This window comes from Tubulanus polymorphus, chromosome 11, assembly GCF_964204645.1.
Source record: "Tubulanus polymorphus chromosome 11, tnTubPoly1.2, whole genome shotgun sequence".
Taxonomy (NCBI): domain Eukaryota; kingdom Metazoa; phylum Nemertea; class Palaeonemertea; order Tubulaniformes; family Tubulanidae; genus Tubulanus; species Tubulanus polymorphus.
In genome coordinates this window covers 12,007,402-12,020,796 of record NC_134035.1, presented here as the reverse complement: position 1 = coordinate 12,020,796, position 13,395 = coordinate 12,007,402, and the positions used below count along the sequence as shown (strand labels likewise).

The window sequence follows — 13,395 nt, the reverse complement described above, 5'->3', positions numbered from 1 at the left end:
AACTAAACAGTAGCCAATAATATGTGCAACAACAAGAAATACACCGTGTGTGTTTTATACATGTGAAAATCAGGTACTTGAAAAAAATGCATTGACTGTTCATGAAATTAGGTATAACGAGCTGCTCTAGGACTCGAGAGAAATACATACTTGAGAACAATGTTAAACAGAGGTATCGCGGTAGCGATGGTGACCCGCGCAGCCAAATCGCAAAACATGACACGCTTTTGATACTTTTTGGAAAGAGGAACTATCCATGTTTTTCTTCGTTCCTTTAACGAGACTTTTTATCGTCGTGTCTGATCTGGGGTTATTTAAGAATGGCGTACAAGAATTGTGGTTTTTCGCTGGCTAAAAATATAAGAGAGCCGTTTATACTACGACCCAACGAAGTACGACCATAGTTCCCGCGGTCCTCCAGCTTTATAATTTACATTTTTGACCCAACGAAGTACGACGATCAATCTCACAGTGAGAAGTAAATACATTTGTTTATCGATACATCCGGAGAATCCGTCTGTACAACGGTCCAAAAGTGTGATATATAAGCATCCATCTGCCCGCTGAGGTCAAGGTGTAATATCAATAAATTCAATAACTGAATTCACACTAATATGAGCTAGAAATAGATTTTACATAAGCTTAAATTCATTATCGTCTAACTCTAAATTCTAAAGAGGTCTTATCAGCCTGATTGCGATTGTACCAGGCGGTACCGAGTATCGTCTTGTGTCTTATCAGTGGTTATCTTATACACCTGAATTTCGAAAACGTTCAGTTGTCCACACGAGCCCAGGCAGGTAAACAACAAAACGCCCACCTCGCTCTAGGCACAACTGGTCAGCTACTTCTTGCTCAGACGTCCAACTCTGTGGCGACCTTACAGCTTGTTTCTTGTGATACTGGGACAACATCGAAGAACTTCAAATAAATGGTTCTCATACAAACGCACAAACTGCAGATCTGAACGATGGGCATGTCCGTTAAGGTGTTGATTCTACTTGCGGTGCACTTGGCCTCGTCAGGTAAGAGCACAGTATAAAATTATGTAAAGATTATCTTCCGCAATTTCTCGCAGTTTCTATCGCAATTATCATCATGTAGTTATTGAAAGAGAAATCGAAAATGAAAGTCCTAGTTCTTTCCATCAACAGTGAGAGAAAATGTTAACATTTTGATAACATTTTTATATTCATTTGCGTCAAGTTAAGTACATTTAAAATTTGTTCGTTTTGCAATAATTGCATTACGTTACTGTATACATGTATGTGTAGGTAGATCTTTTCATTTTAATGCTAATATACTAATTGCATTCAATTGTTTTAAACGATAGACTTCGTCACAAAATTACTTCTGGCAATGATTGGATCATATGGCAAAATCTTGTGTCAAACTCCTGTCAGTTTCTGCTGTAAATTGGAAATCTTTCTTGGACCTTCGTTATTTTTTTTGGACCTGTTGATAGATTTGTGATTTGAATTTATTGACTAGAATATGATATCTAACTATCGAAACGCCCCTCAGTTACTGAGTAAAGTCCAACTCCTGGTCTCTGACAAGCGATAAGTGTAAGTGTGTACTTTTGGATCGTGGACGTATTGATAAAGACAGCGATCGACTATGTGGACCTTGCGCTTATCTATTTAGCTGGACACGGGGTGTGTCTTGAAAGGGTTCATAAATGGCTGAGAATGGCGCCCTGTTTGATTCCCTCTAGGCCGCTTGATGCCATGCGCGCCGGCGGCCTGAGTCTGAGCGGCACTGGTATCGCAAGGTTCGGTAAAAGCGGAAAATGTTCCTTTGGAAATAGAGGCAAATGTCAGACAGTAACGAACCGGTAAATTTTGTCCAGGGTCGGATGTCCGATGGGAAATGGTCGGATTCTGGAAAATTACAATGCGTCGGGATTTTACAGAGCCCGCACGCGCTATATACTATCAGTACCGTACAGTAGCGCCACCAGTGTTTAGAAAGTTTATCAGCCTTCCTCAATTTGCTGTATGTCCCGGTAAAAAGTAATGAATCGTGGGCGATTCAAAAGTTAATAAGAAGGACAGACGATAGATAAGAATTCCCCACGTGGCAAACGCTTGCGCAACGTTTGTTTCATTAGTTGAGGATGACAGACGCCGCAATACTGAAGCTTCTTGAAAGTTGAACGAGTAAGTTCAGCATGCTGACCACTGCCAGCAGACGACTGCCTGCCTGGCACTGTTCGTCGGTAGACTGAGCTCTCAAAAGTGTCGAGAATGTCGTATTGTTGTGTGATGAGTCAGTCGAGTGGCCGCGATCATTGACCAGTCAAGTGTGGTGTCACTCCACTGTTCATCAGGCTTGTTGCCTGTTGGTTAAACCTGGTATGGTAAGCCTGTTGTGAGGACTGGCTTTCGAATGGCACATCGCTACCAATTGAATAATGCCATTTTACAATACCAGCAGAATACAATACAATACCCAATACCCTAGTGGTGTCTAGAATTCAATAGTCAGTATTTGATATGAAGATGCCTTGAATAATTTTTACAATCATAATGGCTTTATTACTCCTCGCTAAGCCTAACTAAAAGCCCCTCGGAACTTTTTAGAAACAAAACATTTTTCATTATTTCTATTCTGAATGATTTTTCCACAAATTTATATTCATACATGTACATATGTATAAATATATACATAGATAAAAAAGATTTTCAACTACGTTGAAGGGTGTCTTTGCTTGTTACTTACCGGTAATATAAATCACAATTGAGTTGATACTTTAAAACAAATAATTAATGAATAAGATTTAATGGCCGAATATTCTTTCGGTGGGGATAAATTATTAAATCTGAAACTGTAAATATGGTTTCAAATATTTTGCTGATGATTAATGTGAAATCATTATAGGACACTTGTATTTGTTAATGATCTACAACTACATAATTTGGTTGGAAAATTGGTCAGGCCCGTATTTAGGGGGTTCAGGGGTGTTAGAACAACCCCCCTCCCCACTCATCGACAAAGTTCCGTACAGATGGTGGCTAAAAGAAATTTTGAGCATGGATTTCATAAGATTTTTCAAAAGACACTTTTTCATTCGTTTTTGTTCAAAATATGCACATGCTTCCAAATTTAGTTGATTTGAGGCCGAATTGTGGGAAAAAGTAGCAAAATTTTCACCACAAATACAGCTGAAGTTGTGAAATTGCTTCTTTTTGCATCTCATTTTCAAATTTCTAAACACTTTCTGCGCGAGTACTCCTAGCACCAGACATTGGTGACTTCTTATAAGAAGTTCCACTTTCTCGTAAATTGACGCAGACATGGATGGCTACGGGTCTGGTGGTGTTACAAGTATTATTTTAAAGGCTCAAAGATTGATTGATCATTCATTCCTTTGATCTGTGAATATGAGATAAATATCGTTTCTGTTGAATTTAAATCTGTAGAACCCTCTGATAACACGCATAGACTGGTCAAGTACTGCTTATCTTCTCTGGTCGCCCCGGTGAAAATATTGTTTTAGAAATATTTTCTTGAACTCAACTGATAAGCTACTGATAAGACTAGTTAGGTGCGCACATACCTAGTAACGTATGAACGCATGTACTTTATTCGATATGATTCTTAAGATTTCTTAAAATAATCAATAAATAGAGAGGCGCAGTGGTTCAAGCGACCGGTTGCTGGTCTTCTCAACGGAGGGTTGAAAGATAAAACAAATGTCAAACTTGCATTTTTAGATTGAAGTATATTAGGTATTTGCATTGAAGCTCTATTAATCTCTAAACACTGAATATTTTTTTGATAGATGTAATTGCTGAGAGCCAGTTAGACTGCAATTTTGATGATGGAACCATTTGTAAGTGGACTAACGGAGCCACTGAAATGAAATGGATATTGAATACAGGATCGACAGCTACAGGAAGCACTGGTCCTGGGAGAGACCACACTACCGGAAGTAAGATATACTAAGTCTGTCGTTTTTCTTGATTTTCTGATGCGAATCAAGATTTCTTTTAATGAAATTTTCTTGATTCCCTGATAATTCCAAATACAGCATATCCAAATTTTGGTTTTTTTATTTAGAGAATTCTTAGAGATTTAGAGAGTTTTTTTCAGGATTCCCCGACAATTCCATCTTGTAGCGAATCCAACACACTTACCATGTATAATTTAAGAACATTTTTGGACCTATAGTTATAACTGTGCAACTAGACCCTGGGGCCAGTTGCACAGTCGCGACTTGAGTCCAAAAGTGGACTTAAATCTCAAGACTGGTCTTAAGTTGTTAGATTGGCTAAAGAACTAACTTGGTCTTAGACTGATCTTAAGTGTAAGCCATGACTTTCTATACATGAATTCAGCGTTAAATGTTAACATCGTTTTTCTTTCCTAAACAGAGGGAAAGTACATCTATCTAGAATCTTCGACCGGGCCGCTCTACGGCGGGGCAACTTTGCTGTCTCCTCAATTTCGAGTAGGAAAAGGGCAGAAAAGATGCTTTCGATTCTGGTATCACATGTACGGAAGTCGCATCGGGTCGTTGAGGGTCATGCAAAGGACTAATGACAACAAACGAAAGCAGTTGTGGCAACGATCGGGTGATCAAGGCAACAAGTGGATCGAAGGCTTAGTCAACATTCCTGAACCCGCCGATAAACTGCAGGTAGAAGATCAACAAAATCATAATAACTTTAAGAATGGGGTACCGGCAATGCCTGTGGCAAGGGAGGATTCTGTCGTGTCGCTAGTCGCACTGGGTTACCGCGCGAAATATTTTTTATATTTTGGGAAAGTTTCTGAAAAAAAAAAAAAAATATCTCATCGATTGTAGGATTTTCTTGTTTCTTTTGGGTGAAGATAACTCGAATGGAAATTCGATACTCACTCGATAATTCTCGAGAAGAGTTTCTCAGATTATCGATCGTGTTGTTTAACTGTTTTAGGTCGTTTTGAAAGCCACGAAACTAGGATCATACGGAGATATCGCAGTCGATGATGTGTCTCTGACGGCTGGCAGTTGTCCAGAACGTATGTACCTGATTCATTCTAATATCGCTCGTATCATGTTAGATAATAGTTTTATGATGTTTTCCTCTGTAGATAAATTCCACGATTGATGGAAAAAAAAATATCTCTTTTATTTTCTAACAGTTTCGAGAATTTTCCGATCATACTGATGATAGCAATTTATGCAAAATCTCGAAACTGTTTGAAAATAAGCAAGATATTTTTCATCAACTGTGTGATTAGAGTTTAATTGTTTTCTAGTAGTGGTTCCATATTGCAAACTCGTTGATTTTAGATTCTTACTTTGGCACCAATCTTTTTTTTCATTCCGTCATTTCAGCTACGATAGTGCCACCTGGCGAAATCGTCGGCGCAGCGCGAAAATGTGACTTTGAAAGCGATCAGTGCGGTTGGACTCACGATTCGACCGGTCAGTTTAACTGGACACGACAACAGGGACCGACTAAAACCTGGTTCACTGGACCGGACGTTGATCATACACTACAAACCTCTGCAGGTAAATGTTAGATATAATCATTTGGTCCGGACAGCCGTAACTAGTCCGAAAGGGGTATTTAATCTCAACACTAGTCATAAGTTGCTAGATTCACCACAGGAAAAGTCATCAGTGTGCAACTTTCTGCGCGGAACAAAGAGAATGTTGAAATTGTGGGACAAATCCGGAAAAACTCTGGGAATTTGTATATGCTATTGACTAGCGTTTCTTTATCAATACGCAATTCATAAAAGATAATTAGAGATTATAACATTTTAAACCTCGCAATTTCTCTGATTCACTCAGGGAATTTTATGCTATTATATGGAAATATCAGGGCAAACTCAGGGAATTAGAAATTGTTGGAAAGTGGCGCCACCCTGTTGCAGGTGTTTCTTCAATGTCCGAATATTTCGTTATCCATTTAGGGTATTACATGTTCACGGAAATGACGAGTCAAAAGTCCGGAGACAAGGCTCGATTCGTATCGCCGAGTTACGCGGCCGGTAAAGATTACTGTTTCTCGTATTGGTATTTTATGAGCGGTAAGGATATCGAGACGATGAAAGTTTATGCGCGAGAAGCCGATAAACCGAAGACCGCGCAATTGCTGTGGAGTTTAAGCGGAGATCAGGACAACCAGTGGTTCTCAGGACGCGTGTCGGTGAAAAAACAAATGTTCAAATCGTCCAAATTTCAAGTGAGTCTTCGACGATCTGGGTCCGGTTTTCACAGTCGTGACTTAAGTCCAAAAGTGGTCTAAAATCTGGGGCCAGTTGCACAGTTATGACTTAAGTCCAAAAGTGGTCTTAAATCTTAAGACTGGTCTTAAGTTGTTAGATTAGCTATAGAACTAAGTTGGTCTTAGACTGGTCTTAAGTCTAAGCCATGACTATGCAACTGGCCCCTGGACTTAAGATCTAAAGACTAGCCTTAAGTTGTTAGATTGGCTATAGAACTAAGTTGGTCTTCGACTGGTCTTAAGTCTAAGCCATGACTATGCAACTGGCCCCTGGACTTAAGATCTAAAGACTAGCCTTAAGTTGTTAGATTGGCTATAGAACTAAGTTGGTCTTCGACTGGTCTTAAGTCTAAGCCATGACTATGCAACTGGCCCCTGGACTTAAGATCTAAAGACTAGCCTTAAGTTGTTAGATTGGCTATAGAACTAAGTTGGTCTTCGACTGGTCTTAAGTCTAAGCCATGACTATGCAACTGGCCCCTGGACTTAAGATCTAAAGACTAGCCTTAAGTTGTTAGATTGGCTATAGAACTAAGTTGGTCTTCGACTGGTCTTAAGTCTAAGCCATGACTATGCAACTGGCCCCTGGACTTAAGATCTAAAGACTAGCCTTAAGTTGTTAGATTGGCTATAGAACTAAGTTGGTCTTCGACTGGTCTTAAGTCTAAGCCATGACTATGCAACCGGCCCCTGGGTCCAGTTCGATGAGTAAAACCCACAGCTGATGATTCAAAAATTTATTCCGACAGTTTCAAAGTTTTGACTTAACTTCATTATTGAATAAAAACATTTTCATTTCTTTGACGATGAAGTTTAGTCACAACTTTGAAACTGTCAGAATGAATTGTTGAATCATCAACTGTAGGTTTTGCTTGTTAAATACTGAGAAATACTGAAATACTGAGATTAATATCAGTCTCGACCAGTGAGGAACCATATTTGACGAGAAAAATTTTAACCAGAATTTTCGATTCTCTTCATCCGTTATGTTATATGTTCTGTATGTTTGATTTGTAGATCGTATTTGAAGGCGTAACCGGTAAACAACATTTAGGTGATATAGCAATAGATGATGTAGAACTCGCTGATGGACTCTGCGCAGATAATGGTAAGATATTTAAGAACATTTACTCTAAATCTTGATTTTGGATTTGATATTCTTAGCAGTGAATTGATGATTCTAAGATATCAAGCACCCTACCCATGTACTATACTTCTATAGATGAGAAAAATTGTCTCTTTGCTTTCAGCAATGTGTGATTTTGAGAAAGATGAATGTGGCTGGTCTCCGGATAGCGACAGCGTAAACCGCTGGATTCGCCAGTCGGGAAAAGCCGGTTCCGGACCTGCCCTTGATCATACCAGTCAGAAAGATAGCGGTAGGAATTGAAGAAAAAACTAATTGACGCATCCCAACCTTAAGATTAAAGTAGAAAGTTTGAAATTATTAAGTTAGATTTACGGCACAAACTGGTGTACGAATACATCCAGGAATTTAGAATAGGGGCGAGAACTTCCAAGGCCTAGTTTTATATACATGTTCATGTACATGTCACATGAATAGCCAAGGGGAGGTTTTGGTGTCCTCCCCCGAAAAATTAGAAAAAATGAGCATCTAGAGTGATTCTTAATCAAATGACCATAGATGATTTGATGCATTTTGTGTAAGATTGAGGAAATGTTATCTTGGCAAAATATTTGGGGGGAGCCTGGGCCTTGCCTTGCCTCCTAAATCAGCCATTGACAAAGTTTCAGCAGTTGTCTAATAACCATCATCGTCATTTTGAAAGTTATTCTCGTCGTTAGGTTTCTATATGTACATGGATCAGAAGACCGGTAAACCTCAACAATCTATGCGTATCCATAGCGAAGTCGTCTTCCCGGTTTCCGGACATCGATGTTTCAAATTTTTCTACTACCTCGGTGGAAAGAAGGAGTCGAGCTCGTACGCGACGTTGCGCGTACTGGCGAACGTGGCCGGAGTATCTGAGACATTGTTGTGGACGTTATCTTCATACGAGGCTGACCAGTGGAGAGAGGCGACGGTTCCGATCGGCGCTTTAAGTTCACCGGTTAGAGTAAGTAGAATCGTCGAGCTTTTCAGATACGGTACACTCCGTTTATCCCACCGTCGACCGGTTCAAATAATCAGAGGGGAAGATATAAAAAAGCATAGCTTGTAGGATATACCGGCCCAAAAAAAAAAGTTACATTAGAAAAAGAAAGGAAAAAGGTTCATTCACACTTCCGTGCACTCTCACACATACAAAAATGTACGATCTGAAATATGTATTACATGTTTTCTTATTCTAATTCATGGTGATAATGACCCATCCCTTCTCTGTCTGCCTGGGATTCATGTACCTTATTTGTCCTGGGAGATCCGCGACAAGTGGATTCTACAGTATCCAGACTGGGGTTTCATGTCTTCAAATAAATACTGGTGGTTGTAGATTTCAACCTGGTCTCTCTTCCTATGCCTTAAGCGCAGAATGTTATACCTAGAAGTGTCCTCTGATATAAGACATTCTCCTTCTAAAAGCTATGTTTAACGACTGATGATATTCGTGTCTATTCCATACAGCTGGTTATTGAAGGAATATTCGGAGATAACACTGATTCTATCGTAGCTATAGATGATACCGAACTATCGGTGTCTCAATGCGCAGGTACATATGACAACGTTTATCCCATTTCACATTTCCCGTTGTGTTTTTTCTTTTGCTGATATATCCGTTATTATGTATTTGTTCTAGTGAGACCGATGTATGCAACGTTGTATCCAGTAACGACTCCGAAACCGACCCAACCAATCTCCACGACAGTTTTGCCGACTTTACGTAAGTATCAAACTCTTGGTTCCATCTCTTCCACCAACTCTTCAATTTTTACTATCCCGATTGGTATAAAGATCTTAATCGTGAGATAATGAAATACCCGACTCCCCAGTTACCGGTAGCCTTATTTTAGAGTTGAATTAGTTCATTTTGAATTCAGAATACCTAAGATTTTTGATCCAAACTTTTGAATGAAACCGGTCTAGCGCTTTCAAAGTTAATACACTAATAATGAAAAATCGGGTCTAATTTTTTTCAGCTGCAGTTTTTGGAATATCGTGCGATTTCGAAACCGATAAATGCGGCTGGCAAGATTTACACAACGATAACACGAATTGGATACGTCAAAAAGGAGGAACGGGAACGTCGGGAACGGGTCCGTCTGGCGATCACACTACTGGGGGTTAGTATACACGTGATAACTGTTGCCATTAAATGAGTATTTTACTATTATTTTAAGCCAACAATGCAAAGAAAAGACCCTCAAAATTTGGTCATTTTAATTTTAAGGCACTTCAGGCAAAAAAAGATATCTGAAAATGGCACTTTCTGTAAAGCAAAGGCGCAATTTTGTCAAAACTACTTATTTTTCTGTCGATATAAAACTGCCCGCTTCGAAACTCATTTTCACTAGAAAAATTGGTAAAACCCTCACATCGTATCCGCCCCCCCCCCCCTAGTGAGGCAGGTTTGTTTATTGATAATTTCATACGTTATGTGAGGCGCAAAGTTTTGAAAGGAAAACCTCAAATCTTCTTCGCACTTCATCTTCAGGTGGATTCTACATTTTCATCGATTCGTCGTCCGGTTCGAAGGGACACAAAGCGATTCTTCAAAGTCAAGAGTTCAAACCGCCGAAAGACAGCGTCGGAGATTACTGTCTGGAGTTTTGGTATCACATGAGCGGTTCCGATATCGGCTCGTTGCAGGTTTATACGAAAGTCGGCGCCGCGACTAAACTTGTCTTCCAACAATCCGGCGATCAAGAGGACAAGTGGAAGAAGGCTCAAGTTACGATTTCGATTCAGAACTATTACAGAGTAAGTTTTTTTTCTCGTCTTGATGTGTCTGCTGCAGGGTGGCCACTGACTCTGGGAATCTGGGAATTTGCATATGCTTTCGACCACATAATTCTTGATCAATACGTGATTCATGAAAAATAAATACATTTTATTATTTCTAACCAAGAAACATCATTCACCTGCAGAAGTTTCACTCGGGGAATTTTGTCTTATAACATGGAAAACTGGGGGAATGTTGGGAATGTGGCCATGCTTATCTATCAATTGAATGTATGTCACTGAATAACATTTGTTATTGAATATTCAGATGCAGTTTGTTGCTCGTATGGGCGGCGGGGCTAAAGGTGACATAGCTTTGGACGATATTGTATTTACCGAAGGAGAATGTTTCTGTAAGTTTGTTTTTAGCCATTTCAGAAATTGAGTTCAATTCAAGGCAAAACGATTAGCGATATCTCTGCTAGCGGGGAGGTTCACATTTTACATTTCATCGCGGGTTTATTTCGCATTTTACGATCTCCTTTATTTATTGTTTTCAGCCGACGTTCTGTTTAGTCACAGATTTTGTGATTTTGAATTGAGCTCTATTTGCGGTTACGCGAACGTGATGGATAATCACAAATGGTCGTGGACTACGGGTAAAGCCGGTTCGCAGATAACTGGTCCGAATACGGATCATACGACCAACACTGAAACAGGTTAATATCAATGAGTTTCTTTCTGTGATACTTTAACAGATTTTTCATCAGTCATTTGTTATAAGTGTAAACATATTATCTGAAAATGTTAAAGAGTTGAAAGATTCAGTTAAACATGCTTACACCAGGACCCTTAAGCATGCTTACACCAGGACCCTTAAACATGCTTACACCAGGACCCTTAAACATGCCCACACCAGGACCCTTAAACATGCTTACACCAGGACCCTTAAACATGCTTACACCGGGACCCTTAAACATGCTTACACCAGGACCCTTAAACATGCTTACACCAGGACCCAACTCCATAATATTCAGTTGAAATTGAAACATTGTAAATCAACTAATTTTAACTCTGCGTTGGAACTTATCTTAGTTGAACCAGGATAAATGATCTCGAACCAGGTCGAGATCATTTATATTAACATCTGCATCCAGTAGTTCAATAGTTGTCAGTTAAGTTTGACTGAAATTTCTTCACTTCAAACTTCCAATCTGAACTGTGGTAATGACTTATCGAGTATGAATCTATATTGTATAGGACATTATATGTACGTCAATAATATCGGTCAAGCACCAGGAAAAGAAAGAGCCCAACTTCAATCGAAGACGTATAAAGATCCGCACGATATGTGTGTTAGGTTCTGGTATTACATGATCGGTGATGATGTCGGAAGTCTGATGGTTTATGCCTACGTAAGTGTTTGAATATTTCACGATCGAAATGTAATTGCAAAAAAGCAAAAAACTTGTTCTTATCCTAAACTGAATATCATTGTAGGTCGATGGTTCGTATAAATATATGCTGTGGAAAAAAGGAAATCAAGGGAATAGATGGATTCCAGTTGAGTTTACTGTCTCAAAAATGTATGCTGTACAAGGATACAGTGTAAGTAGTTTGCTGCAATGTTACTTCTACAAAAAATTAGCCTCAACTTATTTTTTTTCAAGACAGTTGATGGAGGTTCAAGCGAATCATTAGCCATTCCATTCATGAAAAGTATCGAAGATATCGTTGATCTGTTTTCAGCTTGTGTTCGAAGCTATCTCCGGTGGAAACAAACAGGGCGCGATCAGCGTGGATGACGTGAGAATAAAGAAAGGTGCTTGCAGCAAACCAGGTATGATATAAAATACTGCGGAGCCGTCAGTTCAGTTCTATCCATTGTCTTGATTTATTTTTGAGAAAAAGGCCTCAAGATCGCTTTATGTAAATCCTGCACTAACCAAGAAAAGTGAGTGTGAAATGTTTCCTTGGGCGTGTAGTTTATTCAGTGTTTTATATCCTAATAGTCGTCTCCAGGAATACTGAGTACTATTCACCATTCACTATTTCTGAAGATTACGATTAGGATAAAGTAGATATGTTTTATAAACTACTAACTCGAGGAAACATTTCCGACTGATTTTCTGATTGTGGGAATTAATATTATCATCAAAACATGCGGTCAGAGTATTTCATCACTAAGTGTACGAATGATAAGAAATTCAGACTGAAATTCTGGTGTTCCGTTTTCGCGCGTAGGTGCTTGTACATTTGATGAGGACGATGGACTGTGTACGTGGTCTCATCTCGCCGGTGCCGATTTCGACTGGACTTTACACACCAGTAATACGGGTACGCTGAACACCGGTCCGGACAACGACCACACTTTACAATCGAAGAAAGGAAAGTACCTATACATCGAATCATCTGAACCGAGGAAACCGGGAGAGAAAGCTCAACTCGTCAGTGAAGCGTTCGAGAGCTCTGCCGTTACTACTTGTTTGTCGTTTTGGTATCATATGAAAGGCCAGCACATGGGAGTTTTGAACGTTCTACAGAGAACAAACGGTAAGTTTATAAATCATTCGTATCAATTCTCGATATAATGATGATAGGGAAACTAGATCAGAAATGTGAGCCCACTGGTCAAATCTTTTTGAAAGCCTCATTCTCTTACTCACTGTACTAAACAACTCTGATAATTTACAAGAAATACGCTAGATCGTCTTAAATTCATGAAGTGTTAAATCGACCGACTAGTCTTCTATGGGTCCAGCTTGAAAATCTTGGAAGAGATTTTCTGATTCCCAGGGCTACTGTTCTATAGTTCTATAGACTTAAAGACCAGTCGAAGTTCTAAGACTTTTTAGACCAATCTAAGACCCTGTTTTTTTTTTTACTTTTTTTTTTCTTTTTTTAAGGCCCTGTTAGTTCTATAGCCAATCTAACAACTTAATACCAATCTTAATATATAAAACTAATTTTAGGACTTAAGTTTCAACTATGGAACTGGGCTTCGAATCTTAAGTCTGGTCTTGAACTGTTAGATTAAGCTATAGATTCCAAATGTGCTTAGCCAAGTCTGATAATCAGGCTCCTGGTAAAAATGAAGATTGAATTGTAAGTAACTGAAGTATATGTGAATGGTTGTTTATATAGGTGGTGCTAATTCACGTGTAATATGGAGTTTACGTGGTGAACAAGGATCGGCTTGGTTAAACGCTCGCGTTCCTATCGATACCAGTCAGAATTACGATATAGTCATCGAAGGAGTTGTCGGATCCGGTGTAAGAAGTGACATCGCTATCGACGATATTGAATTCAATAATCTACAATGTGACAGTA

The 13,395-nt window shown here is 39.2% G+C and overlaps 1 protein-coding gene across 1 annotated transcript in view; it reads left to right on the top strand.

The window, feature by feature from the left end:
- Positions 1-791: 791 nt before the first annotated feature.
- LOC141913307 (MAM and LDL-receptor class A domain-containing protein 2-like) overlaps positions 792-13,395 on the top strand; it is a 103,330-nt gene continuing 90,726 nt past the window's right edge. Inside the window, exons 1-20 of the mRNA XM_074804802.1 lie at positions 792-1,025; positions 3,788-3,937; positions 4,380-4,645; positions 4,926-5,010; positions 5,330-5,506; positions 5,914-6,185; positions 7,245-7,335; positions 7,478-7,606; positions 8,034-8,305; positions 8,812-8,896; positions 8,984-9,067; positions 9,324-9,467; positions 9,839-10,104; positions 10,394-10,478; positions 10,626-10,784; positions 11,326-11,480; positions 11,566-11,673; positions 11,815-11,905; positions 12,310-12,618; positions 13,210-13,392. Coding sequence (XP_074660903.1) covers positions 971-1,025; positions 3,788-3,937; positions 4,380-4,645; positions 4,926-5,010; positions 5,330-5,506; positions 5,914-6,185; positions 7,245-7,335; positions 7,478-7,606; positions 8,034-8,305; positions 8,812-8,896; positions 8,984-9,067; positions 9,324-9,467; positions 9,839-10,104; positions 10,394-10,478; positions 10,626-10,784; positions 11,326-11,480; positions 11,566-11,673; positions 11,815-11,905; positions 12,310-12,618; positions 13,210-13,392 — 3,166 coding nt within the window. The 5' untranslated portion in view covers positions 792-970. The remainder of the gene's footprint in view (positions 1,026-3,787; positions 3,938-4,379; positions 4,646-4,925; positions 5,011-5,329; positions 5,507-5,913; positions 6,186-7,244; positions 7,336-7,477; positions 7,607-8,033; positions 8,306-8,811; positions 8,897-8,983; positions 9,068-9,323; positions 9,468-9,838; positions 10,105-10,393; positions 10,479-10,625; positions 10,785-11,325; positions 11,481-11,565; positions 11,674-11,814; positions 11,906-12,309; positions 12,619-13,209; positions 13,393-13,395) is intronic.